General features: G+C 56.0%; 1 protein-coding gene across 1 annotated transcript in view; it reads left to right on the forward strand.

Moving 5' to 3' along the window:
* DNAH9 (dynein axonemal heavy chain 9) overlaps positions 1 to 20,153 on the forward strand; it is a 243,779-nt gene extending 223,626 nt beyond the window's left edge. The window contains exons 64-69 of the mRNA XM_054394050.1: positions 300 to 491; positions 1,531 to 1,722; positions 4,171 to 4,341; positions 7,008 to 7,190; positions 16,644 to 17,033; positions 19,926 to 20,153. Coding sequence (XP_054250025.1) covers positions 300 to 491; positions 1,531 to 1,722; positions 4,171 to 4,341; positions 7,008 to 7,190; positions 16,644 to 17,033; positions 19,926 to 20,153 — 1,356 coding nt within the window. The remainder of the gene's footprint in view (positions 1 to 299; positions 492 to 1,530; positions 1,723 to 4,170; positions 4,342 to 7,007; positions 7,191 to 16,643; positions 17,034 to 19,925) is intronic.
* The last annotated feature ends 2,482 nt before the right edge of the window (positions 20,154 to 22,635 follow it).

The raw sequence follows: 22,635 nt of genomic DNA on the forward strand, positions 1-22,635 counted from the left end.
ACTCTGCCCTGTTCCAGTTTCAAACCATTGCCCCTGGTCCTATCCCCACAGCCCCTTCTGAACAGTCCCTCCCCAACCTTCCTGTAGCCCCTTCAGATCTTGAAATGCTGCTCTAAGGTCTCTTTGGAGCCTTCTCTTCTGCAGGCTGAGTAGTCCCAGCTCTCCCAGCCTGTCCCCAGCCAGCCCTCTGATCATCTTTGTGGCTCTATCAGGTCCATGTCCTTCTGAGATCCCTGAGGGCTGCTGGGCCTGAGCACAGTGTGGACTCACCCAGCCTGTCCCCTCTGCCTGTGTTGCAGGACACCCTGGAGCTGTGCAGCAGGGAGAAGGAGTTCAGGAGCATCCTCTTTGCCCTCTGCTACTTCCACGCCATGGTGGCTGAGAGGCGCAAGTTCGGACCCCAGGGCTGGAACCGCTCCTACCCCTTCAGCACTGGGGACCTCACCATCTCTGTCAGCGTGCTCTACAACTACCTGGAGGCCAGCCCCAAGGTGTGTGAAGCAAAGGAGGGCTGCCCAGTGCCTGGCCACCACCAGCTGGCTATTGCTGGAGCTCCTGGACGTCCCTGGATGTGGTTTCCAACTTGACAGCTCAGAAGGGCTCTGTGTGAGATGGGAGCCTGCAGTGCCACTCACCACAGCTTCCAAACCAGAGCAAATCATGCCTGTGCTCATCTGCTGTTGGAAATGCAGAGTGGGCTTTGGGCTAGCAGAGATTCGCATTCAGTGGGAGCTGCAGGAAACCTGTGTTGTGATCCAATGTTCCTTGGGCAGGATTTGACTGCTCCCAATGTTTGTGTACTCAGAAAACCAAACCAGTGGAAGAGATCAGAGCTCAGTGCTGTCACCTGCAGCTCAGCCACATGGCTGGTGGAGCTCTGGTGTTTGAACTCATGCCCTAAGACTGCCACAGGCTGGCCAGGGCAGTGGTGGAGTCACCATGCTTGGAGGAGTTTAAAACGTGCTTGGATGAAGAGCTTAGGGACATGATCCAGGAGTTGTGTACAAGCACAAGTTGGGTTATGGTTGGTTGGATTATGGTTGGGCTTGAATTGTTGGAGAGGGTCCAGAGGAGGCCACAAAGCTGATCAGAGGGCTGGAGAAGCTCTGCTATGGGGACAGGCTGGGAGAGTTGGGGCTGTTCAGGCTGGAGAAGAGAAGGCTCCAGGGAGAGCTCAGAGCAGCCTTCCAGTAGCTGAAGGGCTCCAGGAGAGCTGGGGAGGGACTTTGGACAAGGGCTGGGAGTGCCAGGATGAGGGACAATGGCTTTGAGCTGGGAGAGGGGAGATGGAGAGTGGAGATGAGGAAGAAATTGTTGGCAGTGAGGGTGGGGAGAGACTGGCACAGGTTGCCCAGGGAGGCTGTGGCTGTGCCCTGCCTGGAGGTGTTGAAGTCCAGATTGGGTGAGGCCTTGAGCAAGCTGTGCTGGTGGGGGGTGATGATTATAAGTGCCCTTGCAACCCAAACCATGTAGCAATCCATGAGGGTCATTTCCAGCAGGCCAGTCTGTGTCTTTCTGCCCCTCCTGCAGGTCCCTTACGAGGACTTGCGCTACCTCGTGGGGGAGATCATGTACGGAGGCCACATCACGGACAGCTGGGACAGGAGGCTCTGCAGGACCTACTTGGAGGAATTCATTAAGCCAGAAATGCTGGAGGGAGAACTCCTGCTGGCTCCAGGATTCCCCATCCCGGGGAGCATGGACTACAATGGCTACCATCAGGTGTGTGCTTTGCTCTCCACACTACTGGGATGGCTCCAAAACTGCCCTGAGAGCTGCCAAGGAGGCAGCAACGGCACTGCAGAGTGTGACAGCTGCTGGTGCTTCATAGAGCCATGGAAGAGACCTTTAGGATCATCATGGAGAAGGCCTTGGGGGTGCTGGTGGGGGAGGAGCTGGGCAGGAGCCAGCAATGGGCACTGGCAGCACAGAAGGCCAAGGGCAGCCTGGGCTGCACCCAAAGCAGTGTGGCCAGAGCTGGAGAGAGAGGATCCTGCCCCTCTGCTCTGCTCTGGGGAGACCTCACCTGCAGGGCTGGGGCCAGATATGGGGGACCCAAGCACAGGAAGGAGCTGAAGCTGCTGGAGAGGGTCCAGAGGAAGCCACAAAGATGATCAGAGGGCTGGAGAACCTCTGCTATGGGGGAAGAGGCTGAGGAACTTGGGGCTGCTCAGCCTGGAGAATAGAAGACTCCAAGGAGACCTTAGGACAGCCTTACAGTACCTGAAGGGAGCTACAGGCAGGCTTGGGAGGGACTGTTCAGAAGGGCTGTGGGGACAGGACCAGGGGCAAAGGTTTGAAACTGGAGCAGGGCAGAGTTAGGTTGGACATCAGGAGGAACTTCTGCACAGTGAGGCTGGGGAGACACTGGAACAGGTTGCCCAGGGAGGTGGTGGAGGCTCCCTGGAGACAATCAAGACCAGCCTTGCTGTGTCCCTGGGCAGCCTGCTCTGGTTGGAGGTGTCCTTGCTGGCTGCAGGGGGTTGGAGAAGATGACCTGGGAGGTCCCTTCCAACCTGATGCAATCTGTGACCCTGTGAATCATCCAGAATGGTTTGGCTTGGAAGAGGCCTCTGAGGTCATCCAGTCCAACACCAACCCAGCCCTACCATGGCCACCAAACATGGCCCCAAGTGCCATGGCCACACCTTGCTGGAACAGCTCCAGGCATGGGGACTCCACCACCTCCCTGGGCAGCCTCTGCCAATCCCTGACCACTCTTGCAGCAAAGAAATTTTTCCTTCTCTCCAACCTAACCCTCCCCTGGCACAATTTCAGGCCTTCCCCTCTCCTGATACTAGGGACAATAACATTTCCCATTATGTTCTGTCTCTGGAGATGTTTTTGCATTCCCTTGGATGAACCAAGCCTAATGATGATTTGCTACTTCATCAGAGGCTCATTCTGTTCACTCATGAAGGGAACAACTGTATCAGTTCCTGAGCTTGGAGCAGGGCTCCTGGAAAATGACATCCAGGCAGTGTTTGCCACAATGGCTCTTTGGAGCTCCTTTGATCATCAGCTCTGATGGAAAACACTGAAGGCTCTTGTTGATCCACTCACTGATCTCTTTGTGCACACAGGCAGCAGAAGGGGTGGGCTCTGGGTTTTGTTCATGAAATTTAACTACTGGAAGCTAAACTCCCAGGAGAGATTGCAGGATGTTGATGCTGAAATGCAGAGTGGATAATTGATAGAGAAGGTGCAGGCAGGAGGGATGGAGCCAAGGCAAACTTCAGCAATTACTGCAGTGTGACAGCAGCAGCAGAAGCTGTTCTGAAGCACTGCACTGCTCCTTCCCCACCATTCCACAAGGAGCCTGGGCTGGCTCAGCTGGGTGATAACTCCAGCACCATCACCTCTGCAGCCAAAGTGCCCTGGGCTCTGTGTCTAACAGTGGGTCCTGCCCTTGGGCCACAACAACCTCATGGATGCTCCAGGCTTGGGGCTGAGTGGCTGGAAATTGCCCAGCAGAAAAGGCCCTGGGGGTGCTGGGTGCCAGCAGCTGGAGATGAGCCAGCAGTGCCCAGGTGGGCAAGAAGGGCAGCAGCAGCCTGGCCTGAAGCAGCAATGGTGTGGGCAGCAGGAGCAGGGCAGGGACTGTGCCCCTGGACTGGGCACTGGGGAGGCCACAACTTGAGTGTTGGGTTCAGTTTTGGTTCTCTCACTGCAAGAAGGACATTGAGGGCTGGAGCAGGTCCAGAGAAGGGCAACAGAGCTGGGGAAGAGTCAGGAGAACAGGGCTGGGGAGGAGCAGCTGAGGGAGCTGGGGGTGTTTAGTGTGGAGCAGAGGAGGCTGAGGGAGACCTCATTGCTCTCTACAGCTCCTGAGAGGAGGCTGGAGCCAGGTGGGGGTTGGGCTCTGCTGCCTACTTACAAGTCATAGGATGGCAGAAAATGGCCTCAGGTTGCACCAGGGGAGGTGTATGTCGGACGTTAGAAGAAACTTCTTGACTGAAAGGGTTCTCAAAGCCTGGCACAGGCTGCCCAGGGGGGTGGTTGAATCCTCATCCCTGGAGGTGTTTAACAGAGGCAGAGCTGTGGTGCTGAGGGCTGTGGTTTAGCAGCAGCCTTGGCAGAGCTAGGGAAGGGTTGGGCTGGAGGATCTGAAAGGGCTTTCCCAACCCAAACAATTCTGCCTCTAACCTGCCCCTGGCTTTCTCTACACAGTACATTGATGAAGCACTGCCTCCAGAGTCTCCTTACCTCTATGGCCTCCATCCCAACGCTGAGATTGGTTTCCTCACCCAGGCCTCCGAGAGGCTCTTCCGCGAGGTGCTGGAGCTGCAGCCGCGGGACAGCAGCCTGGGGGAAGGAGGAGTGGTGACCAGGGAAGAAACGGTGAGAGGGAGCAGGGAGGAGCTGCTGGCTTCCTTCCTGTGGGACACACTGGAACAGGCTGCCCAGGGAGGCTGTGGATGTCCCTTCCCTGGAGGTGCTCAAGGCCAGGCTGGATGAGGCCTTGAGCAGCCTGGGCTGGTGGGAGGTGTCCCTGCCCAGGGAGAGTTGGGGCTGTTCAGGCTGGAGAAGAGGATGCTCCAGGGAGACCTCAGAGCAGCCTTCCAGTAGCTGAAGGGCTCCAGGATAGCTGGGGAGGGACTTTGGACAAGGGCTGGGAGTGCCAGGATGAGGGACAATGGCTTTGAGCTGGGAGAGGGGAGATTGAGAGTGGAGAGGAGGAAGAAATTGTTGAGAGTGAGGGTGGGGAGAGACTGGCACAGGTTGCCCAGGGAGGTTGTGGCTGTCCCCTGCCTGGAGGTGTTCAAGGCCAGGCTGGATGAGGCCTTGAGCAAGCTGTGCTGGTGGGAGGTGTCCCTGCCCATGGCAGGGGTTGGATGATCTCTGAGGTCCCTTCCAACCCAAAGCACTCCATGAATGAGTTTCGCCTCCTGTCCCATCCACAGGTGGCCCTGCCTGGCTGAGGTCTGTCCCCCAGCTGCTCACTGCAGCCTGTGCTGCCTTAGCTGGCTGCAAACCACCTCTCTAATGGCAGCAGCCTCATGTTATGCAGCACCCCAGCAGGGTGGGATGTAATTAGAGTATTGTCAGTAATAGGACAGTGGCTTTTAATTACCCCCTGAACCTCAGTGCCTTCATTATCATCTTGTGAAGACATTGCAAATCAACCTTCTGTGGCCTCTGCAGTCTCTGAGCCACCAGTCCCTGTGTGCCATGCTCTGCCTGGCATACCAATGACTTCCTCAGCACACCAGCTGCTAGCTGCCATGTGCCACCCCAGCCCACCACTTACTGAGCCCACCAGCTCCCACCCAGCTCCCCTTCTCCCAGGGGCCTTGTAATTTCTGCTTTCCAGCTGATCTCCACTGCTGTGCCCTTGTACTGGCTGACCGCAGCCCCTCCTCTCAGAGCTCACAGCTCATGACAAGCTACCCCTAGCATTCAGAACAGGATCTGAAACCAGCCAACACCTGCCCAGGTTTGTGTATCTGCAGCCCTAAGGGCCCAGCTCTGTTTCAAGCCCTGTAGCTCAATGAATGGCTAGCAGAAAGCCAACCTCCAGGCTTGCTTTGGCTTGGTGTGGAGCTGGGGAACCTACTGCTGACACCTGAAAGGCTTTCAGAACAGCTCAGTGTGTTCAGATTTCAGTTCATGCTGGAATCTGATGTGAGGGAAATAATCCAGACCTAGCAAAGCCAGAGGGGATGCTCAAGGACAGCAAATCAGAGAATCACAGTCACAGCCTGGTTTGGGTGGGAAGTGACCTTTCCCTTTCAAGCTCCTCCAGCCCAAGCCCTGCAGCCAGCAGGGACAGCCCCAACCACAGCAGGTTGCTCACAGCCCCAAACAACCTGACCTGCACTGGTGCCAGCCAGGGGGCAGCTCCCACCTCTCTGGTCAGCCTGGGACAGGCTCTCCCCACCCTCAGGGGCAAACATTTCTCCCTTCTCTCCACTACCAATCTCCCTCTCTGAGTTCCAAACCCTCCCCCCTTGTCCTGTCACCACAGGCCCTGCTCAAAACTCTGTCCCCAGCTCTCTGATCAGCCTTGAAGCACTGCAAGGCCACCAGAAGGTCTCCCTGGAGCCTTCGCCTCACCAGGCTGCTCAAGCCCAACTCTCTCAGCCTGGCTCCCAGCAGAGGGCTTCCAGCCCTGCCAGCATTGCTGTGACCTCCTCTGGCCCTGCTCCACCAGCTCCCTGTCTGTGCTGAGGGCTCCAGAGCTGCCCCAGCACTGCAGGGGAGGTCTGAGCAGAGCACAGCAGAGGGGCAGAATCCCCTCCCTGCCCCTGCTGCCCACACTGCTGGGGCTGAGCCCAGGCCAGGCTGGGGCTGGTGCTGGCTCATTTCCAGCTCTGCACCCCCAACAGCTCCAGGCTCTCCACACCTCCCCAACAAGAGCAGCTTGTGCAGACACTGCAGAGGCTCCTGTGTGCTAGGGTGTAGCTCATGGTCAGCTTTGCACCTCTCAGCATTCCAATTTGATGTGGCCCCTTGCTGTTTCCTTGTGCTTCCCTTCCATGGCTGTTAGCTCACAGTTACATTTCATGTCCTCAGCTCTCTGCCCATGCACCCCAGCAGTCCAGCTCCTAAGCTCTGTTGTCCTGGGGCTCAGCTGAGGCTACAGCTCCATACATCTTCTTGCTTGCAGAGGTGAGACCACAGGGCTGAGGCCCCAGAGACTGCCACATGTCACAGTGACATTTTCAAACCAGCATCTGGAAGGCTTCTCATCTGACATTAACCTTTGTAAGCATTTGGGTTTTCATAGGATGGGACAAGCACTTGGAAAGGTGCAGTGGAGGCTTTCCAACCCCACCTGGGTGTGTTCCTTTGTGCCTTGCCCTGGCAGGGGGGTTGAACTGGATGATCTGCAGAGGTCCTTTCCAGCCCCTACCAGTCTGTGATGCTGTGCTGCCCAGCACAGCTGAGATGGTGCTGTGCAGGCACTACCTGGCAGGTAGAGTTTCCATTCTGCGCTCAGGCACCTGGAGAAGCTCCATGGATCAGTCACTAACATACCTCTCCCTTTTTCCTTCTGCTCCCAGGTGAAAGCTCTCCTGGAAGAGATGTTAGAGAAACTGATGGATGAGTTCAACATGGCAGAGCTGATGGCAAAGGTGGAGGAGAGGACTCCCTATGTTGTGGTTGCCCTCCAGGAGTGCGAGCGCATGAACATCCTCACCAGAGAGATCAGGAGCTCCCTGCAGGAGCTGGACCTGGGGCTGAAGGTAGGAGCTCAGGGTGCTTGAGACTGGGCTGGAGAACCTCCCCTGTGTGGCCAGGCTGGGAGAGTTGAGGCTGTTCAGCCTGCAGAAGAGAAGGCTCCAGGGAGAGCTCAGAGCAGCCTTCCAGTAGCTGAAGGGCTCCAGGAGAGCTGGGGAGGGACTTTGGGCAAGGATTGGGAGTGCCAGGATGAGGGACAATGGCTTTGAGCTGGGAGAGGGGAGATTGAGACCAGAGATGAGGAAGAAGTTATTGAGAGTGAGGGTGGGGAGAGACTGGCACAGGTTGCCCAGGGAGGCTGTGGCTGTCCCCTGCCTGGAGGTGTTCCAGGCCAGGCTGGATGAGGCCTTGAGCAAGCTGTGCTGGTGGGAGGTGTCCCTGCCCATGGCAGGGGTTGGAGCAGATGATCTCTAAGGTCCATTCCAATCTAAGCTCTTCTCTGAGTCCATGATTTTAGGTAGCTGAAGCTCTGCAGGGGTAAGACTTGACAGCTTCTGAATCCCAGCTGTGCTGTGCTGCACACTCTGCAGCCTGCAGCCTGGGTCCATGGTGGCTCAGACACTTCTGCCCTGCATCCACTGCTGATGCTTCTGGTCTTGATTAAAGAGAGAGACAAAGCACAGAGGCTCTGTGGTGGCCCAGCATGCCCAGTCCATTTGAAATGGGCTGATGTTTCTGCACTCAGGGATTAGAAACAGATTTCCTTTATTTTCTAGCACGAGGGCAGTGGAATTGAAATCTCTGTTTCCTGAGACAGGTAAACAGAAGTGATTTAATGTTTCAGTCCTGGAGATCTAATTGCAACAGGGACAATGTGCAGCTCTTAGATGAGCTGGGGAAGGAATAGCTGCTCAGCACTGGTGGGGAGGGGGAGTGGATTCATGAGCTCCAGTAAAGCACAGGCAGCCCAAAGCTCAGCAGCAGCACAGGGGGAAAACTTCTGCCCCAGACCCTGCCAGAAATCAAGGCAGGGAGGTGAGATGGGGCCTGCAGCAAAGGCTCTCTCCTGACTGTGTGGCTTGATCCCAACAGCCTCAGTTCCTGTGCTGTGATTCAGAGACACCTCAGGGCCAGGACTTCCCTTGGTTTCAGCAGGGCTGGGGAAGGCCTCTCCCATAGCATCCTCATGGGCAAGCTCAGGAAGGGTGACTTGGAAGAGTGGGAGGTGAGATGGGCGGAGAGCTGGGTGAGCAGCAGAGCTCAGAGGGTTGTGGTCAGCCACAGGTGGAGCCCTGGAGCCAGTGGTGTTCTGCAGGGGCAGGACTGGGACCAGTCCTACTCAACACCTGCATCAGTCAACTGGATGAGGAGACAGATGGAGCCACAGCCACTCTGCTGGCTGGGAGCAGTGGCTGGCAGAGACCTGGGCAGGCTGCAGAGCTGGGCAGGGGAACCTCCTGAGGCTCCTCAAGAAGAATAACCTCCTGCACCAGTACTGCTTAGGGGCTGAGCTGCTCCTCTTTTGGAGAAGGTCCTAGGAATGATAAAGGAGAAGTGATCCATGGGACAACAATGTGCCCTTGTGGCAGGGGTCCACTGGGATGCATGAAGAAGAGTGTGGTCAACAGGATGAGGAAGGCTCTCCTCCCCCTCTGATCTGCCCTGGTGAGACCACAGCTGCAGTATTCAGTCCAGTTCCCTGCTTCCCAGTTCAGAAGGGACAGGGAACTACTGCAGAGGGTCCAGTGAAGGCTACAAGGGTGCTGAGGGGCCTGGAGCAGCTCTGTGAGGAGCAAAGGCTGAGAGCCCTGGGGCTGAGAGCCTGCAGAAGAGCAGCCCAGGGGGGATCTGAGCAGGCTAAAATATCTGCAGGGTGGCTGTCCAGAAGAAGGGACCAGGCTCTTGCCAGTGGTGTCCTGTGACAGGACAAGGGGCAGTGGGCACAGACTGGACCCCAGGAAGATGCTGCACTCTTAACTCCTGGTTTCTGCCAAAAGCATGAGGCTGCTCAGAGGGCTTCAGGAATCTTCTTCTCTGGAGAGATTCCAAACCCCTCTGGATGCATTCCTGTGTGACCTGCCCTGGGTGATCCTGCTTTAGCAGGGGCTTGGACTGGATGATCTCCAGAGATCCCTTCCAAGCCCTACCCTTCTGTGATTCTGTGGTTCTCTGAGTGCTGAAGTGCAGATGAGCAGCAGTACCTCTTGCTTCACCTTATGTATGCTGAGGAGACTAACTTGAAGGGTCTGAGATACCACCAGTGGGCAATACTTCTTCTTGTGTGTGTCCCAGCAGCCCCAGTGTGTCCTTCCCATCTCTGGGAAAAGAAGGCTCCAGAGCAGCCTTCCAGTACCTGAAGGGCTTCAGGGGAGCTGGGGAGGGACTTTGGACAAGGGCTGGGAGTGCCAGGATGAGGGACAATGGCTTTGAGCTGGGAGAGGGGAGATTGAGAGTGCAGAGGAGGAAGAAATTGTTGGCAGTGTGAGGGTGGGGAGAGACTGGCACAGGTTGCCCAGGGGGGCTGTGGCCTTGAGCACCCTGTGCTGGTGGGAGGTGTCCCTGCCCATGGCAGGGGGTTGGAACTGGATGAGCTTTGTGGTCCCTTCCACCACAAACCAGTCTGTGGCTCTCTGGATCTGTGAACTACAGCCAGGGCAGCCTTGGCCCTGCTGTTGGCTCTCTGTGGGCAGTGCTGCCTCACCTGGGGGCAGTCACCAGGTTGTAATTGTCCCTGCAGAGAGCAGCTCCTCTGAGAGCTGGCCCTGGGTGGGGGATCTTCAGTGGCAGCCTGTGGAGGAGGAGAGTTTACATAAGAGGAACCACAGATGTCAGAAGAGAATAAACAAGAGGCAGAGGCAGCAGGGCTGATGGTTGGGAGCTGCCTATGTGCTAGGAGAAGGCAGCTTGGAAATGTCAGGGCTGATTTGAATGTTTGAATAATTCATTGTGTCTGTGTAGCAGAAAGTGACTGTTTGGTCCAGAAATAGGAGAAATCTCATGAAGAGGAAGAGAAATTGCAGCAGCCTGGTGGCCATCAGCAGTAGCTGCCATGTTGTGTCTCAGAGTCCTTTCTTCTGCTTGACTTTGGTGAGACCAGAGGCTGGGCTGACACCTGCATGGCACTGCCTGACCCATGGGCAGCTTTCATGGAATCTCACAATGGTTTGGTTTGGAAGAGACCTCCAAGATCATTGACTCAACCATCAACCCAACCCCACCATGGCCACTAAACCATGGCCCCAAGTGTCATGGCCACACAGTTGTTGAATACCTCCAGGGATGGGGACTCCATCACCTCCCTGGGCAGCCTCTGCCAATCCCTGACCACTCTGGAAGCAAAGAAATTTTTCCTCCTCTCCAACCTCACCCTCCCCTGGCACAATTTCAGGTCATTTCCTCTCCTTCTCTCACCTGAGTCTAGGGAGCAGAGCCCAACCCCCACCTGGCTCCAGCCTCCTCTCAGGAGCTGTAGAGAGCAATGAGGTCTCCCTCAGCCTCCTCTGCTCCACACTAAACACCCCCAGCTCCCTCAGCTGCTCCTCCCCAGCCCTCTTCTCCAGACCCTTCCCCAGCTTTGCTGCCCTTCTCTGGACCTGCTCCAGCCCTCAATGTCCTTCTTGGAGTGAGAGGCCCAAAACTGAACCCAGCACTCAAGCTGTGGCCTCCCCAGTGCCCAGTCCAGGGACACAATCCCTGCCCTGCTCCTCCTGCCCACACCATTGCTGCTCCAGGCCAGGCTGCTGCTGCCCTTCTTGCCCACCTGGGCACTGCTGGCTCATCTCCAGCTGCTGGCACCCAGCACCCCCAGGGCCTTCTCTGCTGGGCAGTTTCCAGCCACTCTGCCCCAAGCCTGGAGCCTTCCTGGGGTTGTTGTGCCCCAAGGGCAGGACCCAGCTCTTGACTTTGTTAAACCTCCTCCCACTGAGCTCAGCCATGGATCCAGCCTGGCCAGGTCCCTCTGCAGAGCTTCCTGCCCTGCAGCAGATCCACACTGCCACCCAATTTAGTGTTGGAAAACCTTCAAAAATGAGTAACAAAGTAGGACCCAGTGGTGTCAGCCTGGCTGGATATTGCTCTGCATCAAGTGAAAATCTCATCAGTGCTTCTGGGGGAGCTCATCAAGGGTGGGTGTCAGGAGGATGCGACCAGGCTTTGGTCAGTGGTGCCTGGTGACAGGGCAAAGTGTAATGAGCACAAACTGGAACATCAGAAGTTCATCTAAACATGAGGAGAGACCTTGTTGAGGGTAGCAGAGCACTGGAACAGACTGCCCAGAAAGGTGGTGGAGTCTCCATCAGCTGGATGCTGTCCTGTGCCACCTGCCTTGGGTGACCCTGCTCTGGCAGGGGGTTGGACTGGCTGATCTCCAGAGGCCCCTTCCAACCCCTGCCATGCTGTGCTTGTGAGACCACAGTCTGTGCCAGCAGCCTGCTCCTGCTGAGGGAGGGCTTCCTCCCAGGGGTCTTTAATGAAAATTGCTTTCAGCATTGGGAAAGCAAAAATAATAGTAAATAAATAAATAAAAAGCAAGGAGCTGGAATCATTCCTGACACATTTTAGTATTCAGCATCTGAAATGCAAATTTCTACATAATTCTGTTTGGCCAGCTCCATGAGAGAGCTGCTGCAGATGCTCTGAGCCCTCACTGGAGAGCCCAACCAGTGTGCTTGAGTGCACAGGCTTCAAAAATCTGCTTTGCTTCAGTCTCCCTGAGAATTGCCTCAGCTCATTCATCTGTTTCCTGAAAGCAGAGCTAGGGATGGTCTGTGATCACCAGTGCTGTGTCTTCAGATCAGCTGATCTCCTTGCACAGATTTTGCAAGGCTTTTTCCCTCCCCCCCCCCACCCCCCCTACTTGAAAAGCTTTCCAGGAGAACAGAAGGCTTCTGAGTGCTGAAGTCTCTCTGGCTCTTGCTATTAGAAGGCCTCGTGGCTCTCAGTGCCCTGCTGTGCTCAGGGTGGAACTTTGCCCTGTAGAGTTTGGCCTTCTTCCTGCAGGGTCTTGCCATGGCTGTAGCCAGAGCCCAGCCTCCAGTGCCTGAGTTCTGCTGGGATGAGAGGTGATGCACCGGGCTGAGGGCAGGTGGGGTATGGTTGGTAAGCAGCTAAACAGAAGGAAGTGTGTGCCCAGGTGGGCAAGAAGGGCAGCAGCAGCCTGGCCTGGGGCAGCAATGGTGTGGGCAGCAGGAGCAGGGCAGGGATTGTGCCCCTGGACTGGGCACTGGGGAGGCCTCACTTGAAGTCATGGGTTCAGTTTTTGAGCCTTCATTACAAGAAAGCATTGAGGAGCTGGAGCAGGTCCAGAGGGTCTGAAACAGGGCTAGAGAGGAGCAGCTGAGGGAGCTGGGGGTGTTCAGCCTGGGGATGAGGAGGCTGAGGGAGACCTCATTGCTCTCTACTCACCTGGCTGCATTCCTGTGCAGACTACCCTAAGTGATGCTGCTCTGGCAGGGGGTTGGACCTGATGATCTCTTGAGGTCCCTTCCAAGCTCTGATGTACTGTGAGACTGTGAAGCTGGAGCCAGGTGGGGGTTGGGCTCTGCTGCCATGTACTAAGTGACAGGACAAGAGGAGTTGTGCCAGAGGATTTTTAGGTTGGACACGAGCAACAATTTCTTCCCCAAATGAGTTCTCAAGGCTGCCCTGGGCAGTGGTGGAGTCCCCATCCCTGGAGGGGTTTCCAAGCTGTGTAGATGTGGTGCTAAGGGACGTGGTGCAGTGGTGCCCTGGCAGTGCTGGGGGCATGGCTGGACTGGATGGTCTGGAAGGGCTCTTCCAGCCAAAACAATTCTGTGATTCTCTGATTCTATAAAAACTTGAGTGACATGAATGAAGCAGGAATCATGGAACCACTGAATAGGTTGGGCTGGAAGGAACTGTCAAGAGCATGCAGCTCCAACCCCTGCCAAGGGCAGGGACACCTCCCACCAGCCCACCTTGCTTAGGGCCTCATCCAGCCTGGCCTTGAACACCTCCAGAGGGATGCTGTCCATTTCTTGCTTTTAGCTTCAAGGCTGTTAAAACAAAAGCCCTCTTAAAGCCTCTGTACACACAATTTTCTCTGTCCAGCAGAAATCTCTCTGGGGAAAGCCTCCACGTTCACTGCTTTCAGAGCTTCCTGCTCACAACTGCTCAGCTGTGGAGCAGAGGTTTAATGCTGCCTTAGAATCAAAGAATCCTTTGGGTTGGAAAAGCCCTTTAAGTCCAACCACTCTCTAACTCTTTTGAGGCTGGGGCTAACCCATGGCCCTCAGCACCACATCTACACAGCCTGGAAACACCTCCAGGGATGGGGATTCAACAACTCCACTGGGCAGCCTGGGCCAGGCTTTGAGAACCCCTTCAGGGAAGAAGTTTCTTCTAGTGTCTGATCTAAACTTCCCCTGCTGCAACTTGAGGCCATTTCCTCTGTCCTATCACTTGTTTTAGGGAGCAGAGCCCAACCCCCACCTGGCTCCAGCCTCCTCTCAGGGAGCTGTAGAGAGCAATGAGGTCTCCCTCAGCCTCCTCTTCTCCACATCAAACACCCCCAGCTCCCTCAGCTGCTCCTCCTCCCCAGCCCTGTTCTCCAGACCCTTCCTCAGCTCTGTTGCCCTTCTCTGGACCTGCTCCAGGACACTGCTGTCATGTACCAGTCCATCCTGCTGAGAGGTGAAGGTTTCCTAGGATGGGGACTCCTGGATGTCAAACCCTGGATGTCTGGTAGGGGCAGCTCTGAACTGGAGCCTCAGGGCTTCAGTGGCTTCCAGCCACAGGGCAGTACAGAAGTGCTCCCACTCCAATCTGAATTGGAAGGTGCTGGGGAGACAGCCCCTTGTATCCCTGCCCTTGCTTGTGGCCAGAGAACAGGAATTTTATTGTGGATGTTCAAAAGCTTTCACAGGAGCAAACCAAAACAAAACAGAATAGAAAGAAAAAAAAAAAAAAAAGGCTCTAAGTCAAGAGCTAAAAGGGCAGAAGTGCTTGAGTGGACATTTGCAGTGCCTGAATTCAGCTGATGCCCTTCCTCCTGCTGAGCAGGCAGGAGGCAAGTTGTACATTTATGGGGTCACAGAATCATGGAATGGTAGGGTGGGAAGGGACCTCTGGAGCTCATCCAGTCCAAGCCCTGCTCCAGCAGGGCACCCACAGCAGCTTGCCCAGGAGCACAATGCCCAGGGGGGGTTGGAAGCTCTCCACACAAGGAGACTCCACAACCTCTCTGAGCAGCCTGCTCCAGGCCTCCAGCACCCTCACAACAAACAACTTTCTCCTCCTGCTCAGATGCAACCTCCTGGGTTCCACTTTGTGCTCCTTGCCCCTTGTGCTGTCCCTGGGCACCACTGAGCAGAGTCTGGCCCCAGCCTCTTGCCCCCCACAGCTCCTTTAGCTCTTGCTGAGCATTGCTGAGATGCCCTCTGGGGCTGCTCTTCTGCAGGCTCTCAGCCCCAGGGCTCTCAGCCTTTCCTCCTCACTCAGATGTTCCAGGCCCTTCATCATTCTCACAGCCTCCCCTGAACTTTCTCCAGCATTTCCCTGTCTCTCCTGAACTGAGGAGCCCAGAACTGGTCCCAGCTCTCCAGCTGTGGCCTGACCACAGCAGAACTGAGTGGGAGGAGAACCTCCCCTGATCTGCTGGCCACAATCTTCTGAATGCACCCCAGGAGACAGTTGGCCTCTTGGCCCCAAGGGCACACTGCTGTCCCACGGGGAACTTACTGTCCAGCAGGACTCCCAGCTCCTTCTCCATGGAGCTGCTTTCCAGCAGCTAATCTGTCCTGGTGCTCTTTCTTTAGGCTCTCATCCAGCAGGTCCCAGTGCTGCATTTCCAGCAGTGAGGTTAGCTCAGAGGACTTCTGATGCCTTCCAAACCTGAGCCTCTCTGGTCTCTGCAGTGTGCTGCCTTGGAGCAAACACTTGCTAGCCCAAGAGCACTGCCAAGCTGCTTTGTGCTCAGTCCTGGTCACTCAGCAATGTGCCTGCTTCACTTGAAGTGTCAGACACCACCACCAAGGGTCCTCAGTTCTGCTCTCCATGGCCTGGCTGGGGGTCTGGCTGTGGTCTTGCCCTGCTGCAGGCTCTCAGTGTGGTGTGCAGGTCAGAGCTCTGCAGGGCATGGTCAGCAGAGCAGTAAGCTGCAGAGATGTGTCAGTGCTGGCTGCTGGCAGGCCTTGCTGAACACCTCCTGGGCTTGCTGTAAGAGGATTTAAACTTTTTGCTAAAGCTTCCCAGATTTTGTGGCCCCAGCAAAGGGCACCTCTGCTGACCTGATGGCTGGAGGCTCTGAATCCTCTGCAAGAACAGTTGGAATGTCTGAATGTGAACAGCCTGACCCAATTCCCTCACCCTCCTCCCCAGCCAACTGATTCACTTCATCTCTCCAAAACCACTCAGCCCTGGGCAAAGAGAAATGGTAACTCAGATAAGGTTTGGGCAGCTGATAAGGGCCCAAAGACAGCATCCATAATGCCAACCAGCACCAGCTTTGGCTCTGTCCCCACTGCCCTGCTCCACTGCACCCCTGCAGCTCAGCACCAGCAGTGTGAAGGGCGTCCTGCACCAGCAGAAGCTGAGCCTGCATTGCAAGTTCTTGACTTTGCAAACTTTGGCTTGAGTGGCTCAGCCTCACAGATCAACTTGCTCTGGAGATCATCTGCTCCAAGCTTCTGCCCAGAGCAGGGCAGGCACAGCAGCTGGCCCAGGACCACCTTCAGATCAAAGACTGCATCCAGTTGGAAGGGACCCTCAAAGGTTATCTTGTCCAAGCTCCCTGCAGTCAGCAGGGACAGCTCCAACCAGAACAGGTTGCCAAGGCCACATCAGTGCTGGGGCAGCTCTGGAGTGCTCAGCACAGCACAGACAGGGACCTGGTGGAGCAGGGCCAGAGGAGGTCACAGCAATGCTGGCAGGGCTGGAAGCCCTCTGCTGGGAGCCAGGCTGAGAGAGTTGGGCTTGGGCAGTCTGGAGAGGAGAAGGCTCCAGGGAGACCTTCTGGTGGCCTTGCAGTGCTTCAAGGCTGATCAGAGAGCTGGGGACAGAGTTTTGAGCAGGGCCTGTGGTGACAGGACAAGGGGGGAGGGTTTGGACTCAAAGAGGGAGACTGGTAGTGGAGAGAAGGGAGAAATGTTTGCCCCTGAGGGTGGGGAGAGCCTGTCCCAGGCTGGCCAGAGAGGTGGGAGCTGCCCCATGGCTGGCACCAGTGCAGGTCAGGTTGTTTGGGGCTGTGAGCAACCTGCTGTGGTTGGGGATGTCCCTGTTTGTGATTTGATGAAACAGAAAGAGCCCTGGGACAGCTGAGCTTCTCCCATGCTGGCTGCCACATTGCCAACTGATTTCCCAGTAGGGAAGAGGAGGATGCAGGAATGTGGCACAGAAGATGTTCAATGGGACCCAAAACTCCTGGGGAAGTTTCCCAGTATGTGATCCCAGACACTGGTGACTGTGTGCAGTGTCCTGCCCTTCCCCAGCTCCTAGCTTAGCTGCTGCCAGGCTGTGTTCCCAGCAGAGTTCTCAGTGCTAATTGTGCTCTCCTCCCACAGGGAGAGCTGACCATGACAAGTGACATGGAGAGCCTGCAGAATGCCCTCTTCCTGGACATGGTGCCTGAGTCCTGGCTGAGGAAGGCTTACCCCTCCACTGCCAGCATGGGCACCTGGTTTGCTGACCTCCTGACCCGCATCAAGGAGCTGGAAGCCTGGACAGGAGACTTTGCCCTGCCCTCTGCAGTGTGGCTTGCTGGGCTGTTCAACCCCCAGTCCTTCCTGACAGCCATCATGCAGGTGGCAGCCCGCAGGAGCCAGTGGCCTCTGGACAGGATGAGCCTGCAGTGTGATGTGACAAGGAGGAGCAGGGAGGACCTCGCCAGCCCCCCGCGGGAGGGGGCCTATGTCCATGGGCTCTGCATGGAGGGAGCCCGCTGGGATGCACAGGTGAGCTCCACAGGCTCTGACTGGCACAGGCTGGCACAGGTGAGCTCCACAGGCTCTGACTAGCACAGGCTGCTGCTGCTGCTGGCCTCCCCTCAGCCTCTTCTCCACACCTCCCTCAGCTGCTCCTCCCCAGCCCTCTTCTCCAGACCCTTCCCCAGCTTTGTTGCCCTTCTCTGGACATGCTCCAGCCCCTCGGTGTCCTTCTTGGAGTGAGAAGTCCACTACAAGACACCTCAGGGAGATTTCCTCTCTTGTTAACCCAGAAATGAGGTGAATATTTCATGGAAATTTTATGTGAAGGGTTGTCAGCAGTAGAAGGCAAAGGAGATCTGATCAAACCCCCGACTCAGAGAAGCCAGCTGTGAGTTTTGCAAGAGCTCCTGGTGCTGTTGGATAATTTGCTTCCTCTCAAGGAATTATAGGAATTATTTCATGTTTGTTCAGCAGGTTGGATCCATGAAATCCTAAATCAGAGCTGGACTTATCATAGCTTAGTCTAACAGATGGCATTAGCACAATTAAAGGGAGGTGTGTTGGGAGAGGGATTATTCCTCTGCACTCATTTGCAGGTCTGAATGGCTGCAGCAGAGGCTGAACCTCATCCCACAGCTCTGATCTCAGAGCATTTGAAATAACAATGCTAGGTGAAGCTGAGCTGCAGCAAGAGATGATTTCTGGAGCACTGAGAAGTTGTTTCCACATCAAAATTTGTTTGCATTTGGCCTCTCCAGCCCCACCAAGCAATTTTGCAGGCTGCCCTGCAAAGGGAGTGATGTATGGAACAGCTCAGTGTCAGAAAGAGGAGCAGGACTTGCCAGAGACAAGTCAGAGAGGCAAGCAGCTGAGTTATTGCCCTGACAGGCTGCTGGCCTCTCCTTTGGGCTTCTCACTCCAGGGAAGGCAACAAGATGCTGTAGTTGTCCAGAGAAGAGCAACCAAGGTGCTGAAGGGCCTGGAACACAAACCTTGTGAGGAGCAGCTGATGGAACCTGAGAGGTTCAGCCTGGAGGAGAGGAGGCTGAGGGAGACCTCATTGCTCTCTACAGCTCCTGAGAAGAGGCTGGAGCCAGGTGGGGGTTGGGCTCTCCTCACATGCTGCAAGTGACAGGAGAAGAGGAAACAGCCTCAAGCTGTGCCAGGGGAGGTTCAGGTTGGAGATTAGGAACAATTCCTTCCCAGCAAGGGTTCTCAGGCAGTGTCCCAGGCTGCCCAGGGAGGTGGTGGAGTCCCCATCCCTGGAGGGGTTTCCAAGCTGTGTGGCTGTGGTGCTGAGGGCTGTGGTTTGGTGGCAGTGGCTCAGCAGCAGTGGTGGCTTTGCGAGCTCTGGGTGAGGGCTGGACTGGATGATCCCAAAGGTCTCACCAGGCCTCACCAGTTCCATGGTTCCATGGTCCTGTTCCTGAGCTGGGCAGCCTGCAGATCAAGAGCATTGCTTTGACAACGCTGAGGTGGATGAGTTACTGATGATATCCCTCAGGAACAATCCTTCTGGGTCCCTCTTGCTGGTGTGGGCACCTGGGAGAGTGAAACACCTGAAGGGGTCCTACAGCAGGCAGCTGTGTGCTGGGCTGCAGCCAGAGGAGTGTGGGCAGCAGGGCAGGAGAGGGGATTCTGCCCCTGGGCTCTGCTCTGCTCAGACCTCACCTCCAATCCTGCCTCCAGTTCTGGTGTCCCCAGCAGGAGAAGGACACAGAGCTGCTGGAGAGAGTCCAGAGGAGGCCACAAAGATGATCCAAGGGATGGAGCAGCTCTGCTGTGAGGCCAGGCTGAGGGAGCTGAGGTTGTTCAGCCTGGAGAAGAGAAGGCTCCAGGGGGACATCAGAGCAGCCTTCCAGTACCATAAGGAACTCCAGGAGGGCTGGGGAGGGACTTTGGACATGGCTTGTAGTGCCAGGATGAGGGACAATGGCTTTGAGCTGGCAGAGGGGAGATTGCATATGGGAAGAAATTCCTCAGTGGACACAGCTGCCTGCCCCTCACCAAGTCCTGCTCAGGTGTGTGAGGCTTTGAGCCTCTGATGGGAGCAGGCATCTGCACCCTGGGCAGAAGCTATGCTTGAGGAGAGCTCTGATGCAACAGGGCAGCTGCTCAGCTCAGGCAGGATCAGGCACCCCCTGCAGCTCAGGATGCTCACACTGACCACAGCACCTCACACTGGGTTGGGTGGGGAGGGACCTTCAAAGCTCCTCCAGCCCAAGCCCTGCAGCCAGCAGGGACATCCCCAACCACAGCAGGTTGCTCACAGCCCCAAACAACCTGACCTGCACTGGTGCCAGCCAGGGGGCAGCTCCCACCTCTCTGGCCAGCCTGGGACAGGCTCTCATCACCCTCAGGGGCAAACATTTCTCCCTTCTCTCCACTACCAATCTTCCTCTTTCAGTTTCAAACTCTTCCCCCCTTGTCCTGTCACCACAGGCCCTGCTCAAAACTCTGTCCCCAGCTCTCTGATCAGCCTTGAAGCACTGCAAGGCCACCAGAAGGTCTCCCTGGAGCCTTCTCCCCTCCAGGCTGCCCAAGCCCAACTCTCTCAGCCTGGCTCCCAGCAGAGGGCTTCCAGCCCTGCCAGCATTGCTGTGACCTCCTCTGGCCCTGCTCCACCAGGTCCCTGTCTGTGCTGAGGGCTCCAGAGCTGCCCCAGCACTGCAGGGGGGGTCTGAGCAGAGCTCAGCAGAGGGGCAGAATCCCCTCCCTGCCCCTGCTGCCCACACTGCTGGGGCTGAGCCCAGGCCAGGCTGGGGCTGGTGCTGGCTCATCTCCACCTTTCACCCCAGCAGCTCCAGGCTCTCCACACCTCCCCAACAAGAGCAGCTTGTGCAGACACTGCAGAGGCTCCTGTGTGTAGCCAATGGATGTCTTGGACTGTAACTCAACTTTGCCTCCCTTACTTTGCAGGCTGGGCTCATCACTGATGCCAGGCTGAAGGAGCTGACCCCTGCCATGCCTGTCATCTTCCTCAGGGCCACCCCTGCTGACAAGGCAGAGCCCTGCAGCCTCTACCCATGTCCTGTGTACAAGACACGCCAGCGGGGACCAACCTACGTCTGGACCTTTAACCTCAAGACTAAGGAGCAGCCTTCCAAGTGGGTGCTGGCTGGTGTGGCACTGCTGCTGCAGGTCTAGGCTCAGAGCAGCTGGGTGGCAGATCCCCAGCACAGTCACAGAATCACAGAATCAACCTTTGAGATCACCAGGTCCAACCTCTCACCACACACCACCTAATCAACTAACCCATGGCACCAAGGGCCTCAACCAGGTTTATTGTAAACACTTCCAGGGATGGTGACTCCACCACCTCCCTGGGCAGCACCTCCCAAAGGTCAATCTCTCTCTCTGGGAAGAATTTCTTCCTCACATCCAGCCCAAACCTCCCCTGGCACAGCCTGAGACTGTGTCCTCTCCTTCTGTCACTGCTTGCCTGGGAGAGGTTAAATGTGGTTTAGTTTCAAAAAAGATTTCTCATTTTTAAAACTGATGCCCAGAGATGCAACCCAAGCTCCACAGCCTGGACAGAACCTGCAGAGCAGTGACAGAGGTGCAGAGGGACACAGGGAGGAGATTCTTGTCTGCTGCAGGTCAGTGTCCTGTAATTCCCACACTGCAGCACTGGAACATCCCAGTCCTCAGCCAGAGAGCACCAACGTCAATCTGAGATCATCATTAAAAAACAACACCCAGAGATGGAAGCCAGGCTCCAGCTCTCTGAGTGCTGAGCCAGTGTGATCCCAGCCCACAGCCAGAGCTTCCACACCGAGGGAATGCTTAAACTCAGAGCTGATTTCATGCTGATTTCTCTTCTGTGATCCAAAGTAGTTCTTAAAGCCGGTGACCTTCTCCAGAATCCTTCATCAGTGCAGTGAGCTCCTCAGACCTTGTTCTTTGTCCAGCAGTGTTTCTTTGTCCTCTGTGTTGTGGTGGAAGTTGGGAGGTCAGCAGATGTGGGGACAGAGCCTTTCTTGCTGATAGTTACATTTTAGAAGCAGTGAAAATCCTGTTTAGCATCCAGTGTCCTTAATGAGAGCTCCAGCACTGGGGGCTAAGAACATTTCACCATGGCAGAAATGTACTAATAAAAATCATTATGGCTGGACTTAGCCTCTGAAAGTTGCCTGGAGGCTTGTGTCAGATTTCCTCACAGAATCCCAGCAGGGTGGGGCTGGAAGGGATCTCTGGAGCTCATCCAGTCCACAGCAGCTTGCCCAGCAGCACAATGCCCAGGGGGAGTTGGAAGCTCTCCACACAAGGAGACTCCACAACCTCTCTGGGCAGCCTGCTCCAGGCCTCCAGCACCCTCACAACAAACAACTTTCTCCTCCTGCTCAGATGCAACCTCCTGGGTTCCACTTTGTGCTCCTTGCCCCTTGGGCTGTCCCTGGGCACCACTGAGCAGAGTCTGGCCACAGCCTCTTGCCCCCCACAGCTCCTTTAGCTCTTGCTGAGCATTGCTGAGTTGCCCTCTGGGGCTGCTCTTTTGCAGGCTCTCAGCCCCAGGGCTCTCAGCCTTTGCTCCTCACAGAGCTGCTCCAGGCCCCTCAGCAGCTTTGCAGCCTCCCCTGGACTCTCTCCAGCAGTTCCCTGTCCCTCTGGTAGGAGCTTGGGGTGCTTGTGACTAGGCTGGAGAACCTCCCCTTGGGGACAGGCTGGGAGAGTTTGGGCTGTTCAGTCTGGAGAAGAGAAAGCTCCCCAGGTGCCATGGCCAGACATCTCCTGAGCCCCTTCAGGCATGGGGACTCCACCACCTCTCTGGGCAGCCTCTCCCAATCCTTGAAAACCCCTTCTGTGAAGAAATTCTTCCTAATATCCAACCTGAGCCTCCCCTGGCACGACTCAAGGCCATTTCACAACTCGAGACCTCAGAGCAGTCTTCCAGTACCTGAAGGGCTCCAGGAGAGCTGGGGAGGGACTTTGGACTAGGGCTGGGAGTGCCAGGATGAGGGACAATGGCTTTGAGCTGGGAGAGGGGAGATTGAGAGTGGAGATGAGGAAGAAATTCTTGGCAGTGAGGGTAGGGAGAGACTGGAACAGGCTGCCCATGGGTATGGTTGAGGCTCCATCCCTGGAAGCATTCCAAGTCAAACCTAATGAGCCCCTGAGCAGCCTGCTCTGGTTGGGTGTCCCTCTCACTGCAGGGGGTTGGACAAGATGACCTTGGAGGGTCCCTTCCAACCTGATGCATTCTGTGACCAACTGTGTACCAAGTCTCCAGAGAGTGTTCTCCTCCTCCCCAGGTAACACAGGAGGGTGAAGCCCTCAGGCTCTGCTGCAGCCCCTCAGTAACTCCCTGGCTCCCAGCAGCACAGCAGCTGACCTCCTGCAGGAGTCAGGAGGTGCAAAACCCTTCTCTGTGCAGTCCTGGAGCACCATGGCCTCCTGGGTGGAGGTGAGGTGGGAAAACCTTCAGGGCAGAAGTTTGTTAATTGCCAGGCAGTTTCTCCAAGGTACAGCTCCAAAAAATTAATGATGGCTGTGGCTTAGCAGAAGACATCTACAAATATCTCTTGTGAGGGAGAGAGCTTCTCTAAGCCTCCTATTGTAAAATACCTCTTCAGCCATAATTGAGGGATCAGAATGTGCAAGACCAGCCCCACACCTAAGGAGTGTCTGG

Source organism: Indicator indicator, chromosome 29 (genome assembly GCF_027791375.1).
Source record: "Indicator indicator isolate 239-I01 chromosome 29, UM_Iind_1.1, whole genome shotgun sequence".
NCBI classification, from domain to species: Eukaryota; Metazoa; Chordata; class Aves; order Piciformes; family Indicatoridae; genus Indicator; species Indicator indicator.